This window comes from Glycine max, chromosome 15 (assembly GCF_000004515.6).
Source record: "Glycine max cultivar Williams 82 chromosome 15, Glycine_max_v4.0, whole genome shotgun sequence".
Lineage (NCBI taxonomy): Eukaryota > Viridiplantae > Streptophyta > Magnoliopsida > Fabales > Fabaceae > Glycine > Glycine max.
In genome coordinates, this window is record NC_038251.2 from 13,872,744 (window position 1) to 13,884,801 (window position 12,058).

The following is a 12,058-nucleotide window of genomic DNA, read 5'->3' on the forward strand; positions in this document are numbered from 1 at the left end:
TCATCTTTATCTTTTGAATTTTGAAATAATCTCATCAATTGCTTTGAATCTTGCACCTTCTGTTAGGAGTTACTCCTCACCTTCAAGATACGTTGCTTTGATCATTAAATATGTTATGTTTAGGCATGACCGATGAATGTTTAGTCAATTTATCATATGGCCTAGGGTGTTCGGTCATGCGAGTATAAATTCTTTTAATATGATTTTTTTTCTTTCATATTCACGACAAAGAATCAAACTTCTCTTAAGATATTCAAATAATCCAAGTATCTATAAGTAGATCAAGCTTTTTCAGTGATGATTTGATTTCCGGGAGAACAAAGTGGATTTTTATGAGCAAATTCTGGCATGAGAGAGGACCAATGAAACAGAACACTGTTGGATGCATTCCTTTGCTAGCAGGGTTTCGGTTCAATTCTTTTATTATAACAATGTAAAGGAAAAGAGATTATATTACAATCCAAGGCAATGAAAACTTTTAAATTTAAATTGTACTTACAGAAGTACATTTACATGTATCAAAACTTTGTTAGTAATGATTCTATTTTTTTATTATAACAATTTAGAGAAAATGATATGATATTACAATCTAAGGAAATGAAAACTTCTAAATTTAAATTTGTCTCAAGAGACTTACAAAGCTATTAAATACTATAGAAGTAAAAAAAAAACTCTACATGTAAAAGTTTATTTTGCAAAAAAAAAAAAACTCCATTATTCTAAGAATGGCATACATGAATTTAAAACTATAATTAAAATACACATACTAAAGATACTGAAAAATTCCAATGTATTGGACAATTTTTGAAAATTGAGATATTTATTTATTTATTTTGTCTTAATTCTGATTAATTTGAAGTTTATCTGAAAGATAAATAAAGTCCGAATAATTTAGGTATTGATATTGTATCTTCATTATTCTTTGAAATACTATTTTATATGTTTCTTTCATTTTTTTCATTAATATTGTATTGTATCATAGAGTATACTTAATTTGATAAGGTCATTCACACCCATTCTTCACCAATAGTATCGTGGATAATTTTAATTTGAGAAATTAACATGTAAGGCATGGTTTTAAAGCCAAATGGACGATTCCATCAGGAGACCGTATCAATGAATCAATGGTTGAATAGGTGGGTCATTAATTGAACTACATGATTCAATTTGTACTTAAAAGGAAAAAAAAACATAAATGCAATTTTAGTCTTTTATTTTTTAAAATCTATAATTTTAGTTCTTTTATTTTAAATAATTAGTCTCATATTTTTCTCAGAATGTGCAATTTAACAACAAAAAAAAAAAGAATCAAAATTCCATTTAATCCAATAAAAAAATCCGACTTCCAGAATTTCGGACTTCCACTTTAATTTTATTTTCTTCACCCACATGGCCCTTGATAATGTAAAAGTTAATCATTTTAATCCCTAATTTTACAAAAGCTGTTTACTTTTATTATTAATATAACATTTATTTTATAGGGTTGTTCATATCAGTATGCTGTCAAAAAAAACATTTAATATCAGTAATTAATGAGATGAAAAAAGAATAAAGCACATTTATTTAAGGATTAAATGAAGATATAGAAAAGCACATTCAGGAATTGAAGAAGTCAAACAAGATGACAAAAAAGAAGACGAAAAATATCTTCCAGTTGTTTTTGTTTCTTGATTTTTAAAACACTTACTTCAATAACAATTTTCAAAACTTAATACATTTTATGAGAAATTAATTAATTGCTCAATAACAGAAAATTATAATAAAAAAACAGCTTTTGAAACCAAAAAGTGAAAAGGGACTCTAAGCGGCCCTTATCATCGTAGAGATTGTCTTAGGGAAAAAAAATTCAAAACAGCACGCATATAACAGATTCAGAAAACTTGCGCCAAAATTTATAACTTTCAGGTATTTAATCAAGCAAGAGAACATATTCACCAGTAGGTTGATTCAATATATTTCTAACTTTTTATGGATTGGTGCAGCTATTAACTTACAGAACTATAGTACAAATGGAGTTTCCAAAGGACTAGATTTGATCCATGCTAAAGAATTGAAATAACTGATGGAATTGCATTTATAGATATTATATAAAAAAATTGGAAAAAAAGGAAACCAAAAAGGATAGTTGATAGTTCACAAAGTAGACCCCACTCTCTCCCTAATACAAGAACCAAGTCTTTTCACAGATTGATCATCAAAGGAGATATCAAGCTCCTTAATCTTAGACACAAAGTCCATGGCTTCTTCATACTTCCCAGCTTTACAGTAACCATCAACTAGAATCTTGTAAGTTAGTTCACTTGGCCTGCAATTGTGCTCAATCATAAATCTAATGACTTCATTTGCTTCATCAAACAACTCCATCCCTGCATAGCCTGACAAGAAAGTATTGTATGTAACTATAGTTGGTTGAATCCCCTTAGTGGTCATTTCTGAGAGAACTCCAATAGCCTCCTGCATGAGCCCTTTTCTGCAAAATCCCTTGATAACAGTATTGTAAGACACAACATCTGGCTCTGGACCAGAGTTTTGAATTCCCTTGAGCACTTCTTCTGCTTTCCAACACTCGCCCTCTCGGACATACAAATCCATCAAGCAATTGTAGGTGAAAAGATTTGGCTGCAATCCACATTCATGAATGAAATGCAGCATTTCACGGGCCTTCGAAAACATCTTGTTTCGGGCAAACATCGAAAGCATGGAGTTGATGACAACCAAATCAGGTTTGTATCCATACTTTTGCAGTTGATCAAATGCCCTTTCCATTCCCCTAAGGTGTCTGCACTTGTGGTTTGTAAGGACAAGGGTTCTCAAAAGTATCCAGCTAGGAAAGACATGACCATCATAAATTTCTTTCTCGACCTTCTCTATCCCCTTGACATTCCCAGCCTTGGAATAACAATGGAGCAACAGTGAGTATGAATTTTCATTAGGCTTAAAGCCCTTGGTTCGCATGTCCTGAATGACAGATTCTGCCGCTTTCCAATCACCTCGCCGAGCCAGGGCATTTAGAAGAGCATTATAAGTTGTTACACATGGAGTAAAGCCTGATTTAACCATTTCCCCATACATTTTTGCAGAATCAACTTCAGATCCGCAACGAGCATATGCACTAATCAATGTATTGAATGTGTCTTTATCAGGCTCAAATCCACAGTTTTTCATTTCCCTCAAGACCTTGTTAACATAATTGTGCTTACCCTCCTCGCTACATACAGCAAGCATGGTGTTCCATGTAGCACGATTAGGAGCACATCCATTCAATTTCATCTCACAGAGAACCTTAATAACATCTTCTGTTCTTGATTTCTTGCCTAGCATGGCAAGAACAGAGTTATATGTGTACACATTGGGAGCACAACCCAAGTCCTTCATCAGGCTGAACAACCTTAATGCATCATCCTCCCTTCCCGCCTTACCATAGGCATCTATTACAGTGGTATAGGTAATAGCATTTGGCATTACCCCTTTGCTTGTCATTGTATCTATGACAGCCATCCCTTCGTCCAGAAAACCAGCTCTTACATATGTTGCCGCAAGCTCATTGTAAGTAACAGAATCAGGAGGGCAATTATTATCCTCCATTTCTTTCAATATGCTCAAGGCCTCAGTGTAAATTCCTGCCTTTCCAAAAACCTGCAACATAGAATTATACGTAACAGTTCCCGGTTTATAGCCATTAAATTTCAATTCAGCCAAAAACTTCCTCGCTTCATCCAGCATACCCTCTCTCCCACAAGCAGAAATCACAGTGCTGCAGGTAAACTCATCTAACTCAAGCCCTTTACTCCTCATCTCATCCAACAACTCCAAGATTCTATCCCAAGAACGACCCATCTTGCCGTAAACATCAAGCATAACATTGTAAGTGACCAAAGTTGGATCAAGACCAATCTCCTTCATCTTCCCAAACAAGTCAATAGCCCGTTTGTACTTGCCAGTGCGAGCATAGGAATGAAGAATGGTGGTGTAAGCCCGGACATCAAGCGAGTATTTTTCCACAGGAATTAAATCAAACAACTTGGATGCAATTGAATGCTGTGACTCCCTCCCCAATATCCTAACCATCAATTCAACAACCTGGTTGTCCAACCTCAAATTCTGATCACTCCCAAAATGCAACCAACCCCATTCAAACAGCAAGAGTGCCCTTTCCCAGTTCCCAGAAAGGTCCAAAGCCTTCAACAAGCTGGGAAAATCAGCCTCAAGCAACTCAAACTTAACAGAGTTGAAAAAGTCATTCAATTCATGCAAAGGTGACCCAACAATTGAACTGAACAGCAACTTACCCTTGTCTGATAAAAATCCAAACTTTGCATCATCAAACTTGTCCTCATCAATTATGGAGCCAGAACCTAAAGTGGGGTGCTTTGAATGAACTGAATTATTAAAATCTTTGGTGTTATCATGAGAAGGAGGCACAAGTGTGAGAGTGTGAGTGGTGATGGGAACTGAAGAGAGATGCTGAAGGTGTTGGAGAAGGGAATCTAACTGAAAAGAAGGAGGTGGTGGTGGTGGAGACTGTGGAGGCAAAAAAGTTGGCTTGAATTTCAAAGGTTGTTGTGTTGGTTTGTGTGAAGGAGCAGGCAAAACTGGCCTATTGGGGAAAAGGGTACCCTCCATTGCAACAAGCAAGTACAATGGCAACAGAAGAAGAGAGTTTTATGATGGGTTCAGGGTTTGAACATAAGGATGAGATTGAAAGCAATTGGATTGAAGGGTGGGTTGGTTGATTGAGTGAACCAAAAAGGGAAAGGGAATGGAATGTGTGGAGACAAAACAGATAGAGAGGATGACCCATTGACCCGCAGTGAAAGTAGTGAGTGACTCCTATTGAAAATATTGTAACTTGTAACCTCGTCTTAAAACACTCGTATGAGGAACACTATTCTTGAATCTTGAGGATTGATCAGAAAATGTATTTGATAGTTAAATTGATAAAATAATCTGAACAAAAATCAAAAGAAATATTTGAAAAAATAAAAAGGAAGAATTTTATTATTTTATTGAATTTGATTTTCTTTCACATTTCAAAATCCAATTGAATAATAAATATACTACTGTTGAACGCGTGAATCAACCTCTATATATATATATATATATATATATATATATATATATATATATATATATATATATTATCTTCAAAGGAATCCTAGCTGTTCTAATGTTTTATTCTTAAAAAATTGAAATTATTTTTTACTACTTGTGGTTTTTAATTTAGACTAACTTTCATTTTTATTATGCATTTGTTTTTATTCAATAAATATTACTCTTTAAATAAAAAATTATCTTTAAGATATTTGTGTAATAATTTGAGACTTTATTTAGATTATTTATTTATTTTTATAGTTTACATTTTTATTTGATGTACTTATAACTTTAGTCACCTTGTCTAAATTCTCCTCCACCTCCTCCCACCCCATTATCATTGTTATCATTATTGTTGACATTGTTTGTGTCACCACCTATTTTCTTGAATTAGTTTTCAACTAATTTTAATAGAATAAAAAAAATTTAAATAAATTTTATTTTGATACCAAAATTTAAAAAAATAACTAAAACAAAAAACAGTTGTAATTTTGAAACTTATAACTAATGATCACCCAAACAAGTCGTCCTTAGCTTTTTTTTCTTCCAATTTTTCTTCTCAGTCTAATGTCTCTTGTTTTTACTAACAATGATGGCACTCTATCTTTTTTTGTCTCATGACAAGACGGAGAGCATTATGGGATTAAAATGTTTCATTACATATTAGTTTTCTTAATACATTTTAATTTTCATGCATATTTCTATCTCAGTTAAACCTCTTGATCGATATATAATTGATATGTTTTTGCTAAGATAAACATTTTAGAAACCATTTGCTTTCATAAAATATCTTTTGCTCTTATGACATTTTGCTTGTTATGATATATCTTGTTTGATTAGCACATATTTTACTCTAATACATATATTGTATGTGTTTATTTTATTTTTTAATAGGCTTAGAGGTCAAGGAGACATGCTGAGTTGTCTCTATCAATACAATTGGTTCCTCTTTCTTCTTTAGTTGAGACAACTTGCACACAATTTAAATTCAAAATTTTGAATGTTGGTACTTGTTGTTAGTGACGGATGACTTCTCATTTCTCCAACATAAGGAGATTTGCTACTTCAAAAAAAATGAGTTTTTTTAGGTAAGTCTTCTTTCTTCTTTGAACAATTCAGATTTCTTGGGACTTTCTTTTCTTATTCTTGATTGTCTTGCTTGTATAGGACTTGTAGTATGTGACTACCTCTTTCTTCTTCAAGATGTTTCATGTCTTCAGAAGAATTTGTCACTTCGGATGATAGTGTCTTAATACACTATTGCATGATGTCTTTATTATAGATTCTTGTTCGTGCTTTTGAATTGTGTAGACACATATGCCTATGTTGCTCTCTTTTACATTGCATCTTCTGATGATCCTTAAGTCACATATAGCTTTTAATATCTATCCCTTAACTCAAGTTACCTAAAAAATCATGCTTCTAGTTATATGTAACATTTGATATCTACACTTTGATATAGAATGCAAGATTGTCCTTCTGATTCTGGTTTCTTGCTTTTGAAGTTTGGGCACTCTTCTCCATGCTTCTTGATTAATTCTTGTCTTTCAAAGACACTCAAGGCAAAACATTAGTTGAACAAGTCTAAAGGACTTAGAATTTGTTCTTTCTTTCTTCCCCCTTCCTTCATGTCTTCCCTTTTTTTCATGTGATTTGTTGATTTCTTTCTTTTTCTCCCTCTTTTCTCTTTTCATTGCTACTTCACCATGAGAATCTTTGTTGTGCAACATTTTGATGGGAAAAAATTCTTGTTGACAGACAAGTAAGTCCTGATGAGAACCAGATCCATATAAGTCGATTCAAGTTTAATAACACTAAATAAAATTGAGATGTGAAAATCCATGTTAGGGAAATACATAATAAATTTACGAGTATTCTACACTTCTTCATTGTTTGGAACAAATTTTATTCTTTATGTTGGAAATAGTTACAATTTGGTGATCCTCGCAAAATAAGCAAAGAGATTCCAATACTTTCATTTTATATTTTTGTACTTGTCAACATTTTTCTCTTGCAATTTAAGATATTCATTGGTGTAAATGGTTATCAATTGTTTCCTTTTCTTAGTTTCTTTCTCTATGACTCAGTCTTTAAAGTTGGTGTTTTCTATTATTGCTTATAATTTTAGATTTACTTTATATATCAATGGCATAAAAGGTGTTTACTTTTTTTTTTTATCCAAATACAAAACTAATAGAAACAAATCAAGGCAATTGAGTTTTCAAGAGATTAGGATTAGGATTATTGTATAATTGTATTCAATTTCTATGCCTATATTGGATTTACATTGATCACTTTATGTATTATAATTATGTTGTTAATGTCAGGTGTATTTTATTAGGCATTAAGCATTTTGGACACTACCTAAAAACCAAAGTCCTAAAAACTAATGTTCTTGATTTTTTGGTGGGTTTCTTTGCCATTTTTTATACAAAGGGTTATATATAATTTTTTTTTTCATTTTGGGTATGTAAGTTGTTGAGACAAGTCAATGATATGATAAAATGATCACTTCATACTACATTGACTACCTTGTTTCTTTTAAATTTTCTTTCACTTGCAAAAAGATTTTCTTAAAAATAGGAAACAATAGAAGTGAAAGAAAACTTCTTTTATGTAAGTGAAATAAAAATTTAAAGAAAGAAAGTAGTCAATGTGGTCATTTTACCTTATTATAAATTTGTCTTAACAACTTACAAACCTAAAATGAACAAAAAATATAACCCTCCGCATAAAAAAGTAGCAAAGAAAACCCTACTAAAATTGACAACATCAAGAACATTAGGGTCCGTTTAGGGTGTGTTAACTCATTGGCAAGTACACTAATTTGTCTCAAGTAGTAAATTACTCAGAAGTCCGAGTGTTGAGTCTATATGAACTTTGTTTGTACTTAGATGAATGCAAACTCAATTTATAAGCAAGAGATAAAGAATTTAAAATAGAAGATAAAGAGAGACAAAAGATAAGATAAATATTCAAAGTAAAAGATGATAAAGATAGAAGATAAAGATGATGATAATGCATTTGAATGCTTAAAGGTAAATTCAAAATTTAAAATATGTTGGGCCTAACATGCTTAACTACACTTGATGCAATGTTAATGTGTTTCTCTATTTAATACTATTTCAATTTCCATCAACATCTACTATGATACTCAACCCTGATCCCTCACAATAAAGAGCCTAATTTATCTATTTTCTCTCCCAAATCCTTTTGCAGAGATAAAACAATAAATTGCATAAATTTTAGAGATGTATGCATAGGCTAAACAATATCACCCTATACCTAGCAATTATTTGTTTAGGTTCTCTTTCCCAATTTTATAGAAATTAAACACTTCTCAATGCCTAATCCCTAAACAAATGCATATATGATCAGACCATACAATAACAATAAAACACGGAAAAAAATAATAAAAATTGACATTGCATTAAATAGGTAGTAAGGAAAGATTACATTATAAGGACATTTGACTGCTAGGCTCCCTACAATGGAGGTTGAGTCTCTCATTGCCATGAGAGGCTTTACACTTTAGGGACTAATATTGATGGAAGAAGAAAAGGGATGGATAAAGGAAGAGGGGAGAATGACTAAAGAGAGAGAGTTTCCCTTATTAGAGATAATCAAGCTTAGGATGCATTCATTGGAGAGCTCTGAGTCTCGATGTGTCTTTCTCCTTTGCTCCCTACTCTTTTCATAGGCCCAAGGTAATTTATAATCCATGCGACCTCGCACTAAGCGCGCCCCTTCTGGTCTTAGCGGGGTGATCACGAACTAAGCGCCACAATGTTTGGGCTTAGCGAGGCGGTCACGCGCTTAGCACGGGATTTCACGCTAAGCATGCCTTTGGGCCTTTTCGTGGGCCTTCTTTGCGCTAAGCTTGAGCTTGATCGCTAAGCGAGGAGGTGTGCTGAGTTTGACTTGTGCCCTAAGCGAGCTATTCCTTTTTCAACTTTTTTTTCAAGTTTTTGCATCAATTTTCCTTTATAAATCTTGTAATTTACTTCTTTTGAGTCCTGTTAGTAAAAAATTCACATGATATTAAATTCCTTATTATTTCATTAAAAATAACAGTAAAATAAAGAAATTATAATCATTCTTAGCCAAAACTGACTATCAATTAAACTCAATTTTCGCAGTTACCAGGGTGGTTGCATGGTTGTAAGTTTTTGGTTTTTGGTTTACAAATACAATTTTCAAAACAAGACGTGTTTGGCAAAAATAAAGTTGAAATGTGTTTTACATCATTTTTGAAATACTTTTACACCCATTTTCAAAAAAAATTATGAATTTGGTTTAGTTTTTAAAACAAATACACATTTCCCACATTTAATAATGACATTTTTTGTTGCCATGGCCGCTACCACCACCACTACCACCAACGTCACTATCACTATCACCATCACCACCATCACTATCGTCAATGCCACTATCACTGCCACCACCACCAATACCACCTCCGTCATCGCCACCACCATCACCACCGACATTACTACTACCATCAACACCACCAATACCATCTTTGTCATTGCCACCACCAACGTTGCCGCGACCACCACCACTAGTTGCCACCACTAATATTACCACCTTACCACTACCACTACCTGTTACTGCCACCACCAACATTGCTACTAAAACCACCACCATCATCATCAACACCACTAACATTACCACTACTACTACCACCACCACCACCTCTATCGCCATTGTCATTGCAACCATCACTAGTATTTTTATTGTCCTTGCTATTGAAACCACCATCACCGTTGTCATCACCTCATATAAAATCACTTTTAAACTAATTTTAATACATTAAGAAACTTTTATAATGAGTTTATTTTGAAACTAATCATATTTTAAAAACTAGTTTTAAAATTATTTAAAACAAACTAAAAACTATTTGTTATTTTTAAAATTTTTGATACTTAAACCTAAAAATCACCCAAAACATAACCTAAAAATCTATTGTTCGTAGGGAATGCCCAAACTGCTTCATGCTCAATAAAATACATCTGACAAAGGTAAACAATAGGAACCAATCAAAATGAAAGAAAGCTTCTTTACGTGAGTGATTTTTTTTTAAGAACGAAAGTAGCCAATGCAGTGTCAAGTGGTAATTTTTGTTTCATTTCTCTCGGAGTGTGTTTGGATAAGGCAATTAAAAATTCTAAGGAATTTTAAATTCTAAGAATTTCAAATGCTCCAATTTAAATTCCTTTATTTTTAAAATTCTGTGTTTGGATCCGACCGCCGCGACAGGCTCTTCTACAGCACTCTGCAGCTCGGTCCCACCTTCTGCGCCGACAATACCACCTATCACGCCGACGCGAAGTCGTTCAAGAAAAGCTTCAACAAGTTCCACATATTCGCGAAGATCTTCAGGACCAGATCGGAGAAGTTCCAGTCAAATCCATCGTGCGAGCAAGCCTTGTACGCATCGTCGTCGTGGTTCTCGGCCATGTGTCTTTCCCTTGCGATGTCGGAGGTGGCGAAAAGCTTCGATTTCAAGCTCACTGAGTTCGGGAGGATTGGGGAGGATTGCGTCGGCGAACCGGAGAAGGAAGCCGGAGGTGAGGGTTGGGTTGTTGAGGAAGCCGTTTGTCGGATTTGCGATGTCATTTTTGGAGGTCAGGAAGCCGTGGCTGTTGCGGTGGGTTTTGCAGCAGAGAGAGATGTATTTCGGCATTCTGAGAGGGTTAGGGAGTGATGATGATGAAACTATGGTGTTTGTGTTGATAGTGTTGAGAGATAGAATTTGAAATTCACTCTCTTGAAAATAAAATTTGAAATTCTATTATTTCAACTAACTAAAATTCATTTTAAAATCTTAAAATTTTGAATTACTTTTATTAAAATATTCAAACAGTTACTTTTAATAAAAAAGAATTTAATTTTTTATAAAAAAATACATTACCTAATTAAATTACCCTATCCAAACACACTCTTATGTTTTTCTGGCAGGACCATTTTCTACATTTTATTTGAGAATTAATTTTGGTTCTTTGGATACGTTTAATGCTTTTCAAGTAATGATTGCCTTTTTTTGCCTTACTATATGGCTCTTGTGAGTTCTATTGATATTGGCATTGGGGGGTTTTTAGTTACTTCACTGCTATTAAAACAAAGTTAAGGGTGATTTACACTGTATTAATTTAATGTAGTAATACTTGTGGTAATTCTACGTAGTCATAATTAATGAATGTTTATAATAAAAAATATAAAAGTAAAAAAATATTAAAAATATGAAATTGTTTCATTTTCACTTCTTTTAATAATTTTAAATATTCAAACCAATGATTATTCTTTTAATATTTTACGTGCCATATTTTATCCATTTGTTTTTTTTTTAATTTGACTTTTCTCTCTCTTCAAGTTATTAGCTAGTTTGTGTAGCAAAAAAATCATAATTGAAAAAAAAGAAACAAATAAAAATTAATTAAATAAAGGAAAAATGGAAATAAAAATGAACTTAAAGGATTAAATATATCAATTTAATTTTTAATTTTAAATATACTTAAATAGGTGAAATTAATGATTTCATCTTGCATATTTATTGATGAGCATTAAAAATGTCCAATATCTATTTAAGTTTTCTATTTTATTCCTTTAATAAATGATCATTAATAAAAGAAAAAGCCTCTAGTCATTTTTATGTTAGGTTATATTTCTTTTATAATAATGATAAAAAAATATTTCTTTTATTATGTTATTTTAAAGTTAAAGTTAATGATTATTTACGTTTTGAAATAAATGAAACACACTAAAGGGAATTAAATAATGCGTTAGTGGAAACTTAAATCTTTTTTTCTCAAATAAACTTAAATCTTTTTTTCTCAAATATGAAAATATTTTTGAAAGTAAATGTAACAAATCACTTGAAAAACAAGTATGCTAAAAGATCATCCAACACAATTAAAAATAGTTTTCTTAATAGTTTTACTAAAAACTTGTGCCTCCAACAGGGTCG

General features: G+C 32.4%; 2 protein-coding genes across 2 annotated transcripts; both read right to left on the reverse strand.

Annotated features, from left to right (window-relative positions):
* Window positions 1-2,050: 2,050 nt before the first annotated feature.
* LOC100803889 (pentatricopeptide repeat-containing protein At2g18940, chloroplastic) lies at window positions 2,051-4,834 on the reverse strand. The gene has a single exon (XM_003546363.5). The coding sequence runs from the start codon at window positions 4,621-4,623 to the stop codon at window positions 2,134-2,136; it is 2,490 nt and encodes an 829-aa protein (XP_003546411.1). The 5' UTR covers window positions 4,624-4,834; the 3' UTR covers window positions 2,051-2,133.
* Window positions 4,835-9,420: 4,586 nt separating this feature from the next.
* On the reverse strand, window positions 9,421-9,798 carry LOC102666261 (glycine-rich cell wall structural protein 1.0-like). The gene has a single exon (XM_006598318.1). It carries the CDS (start codon window positions 9,796-9,798, stop codon window positions 9,421-9,423), a length of 378 nt encoding a protein of 125 aa, XP_006598381.1.
* Window positions 9,799-12,058: the final 2,260 nt, after the last annotated feature.

Bases quoted from the DNA above. Each gene is read 5' to 3' on its own strand.
- LOC102666261 (XM_006598318.1), bottom strand. From the start codon at position 9,798: ATGGCGATAGAGGTGGTGGTGGTGGTAGTAGTAGTGGTAATGTTAGTG.
- LOC100803889 (XM_003546363.5), bottom strand. From the start codon at position 4,623: ATGGAGGGTACCCTTTTCCCCAATAGGCCAGTTTTGCCTGCTCCTTCA.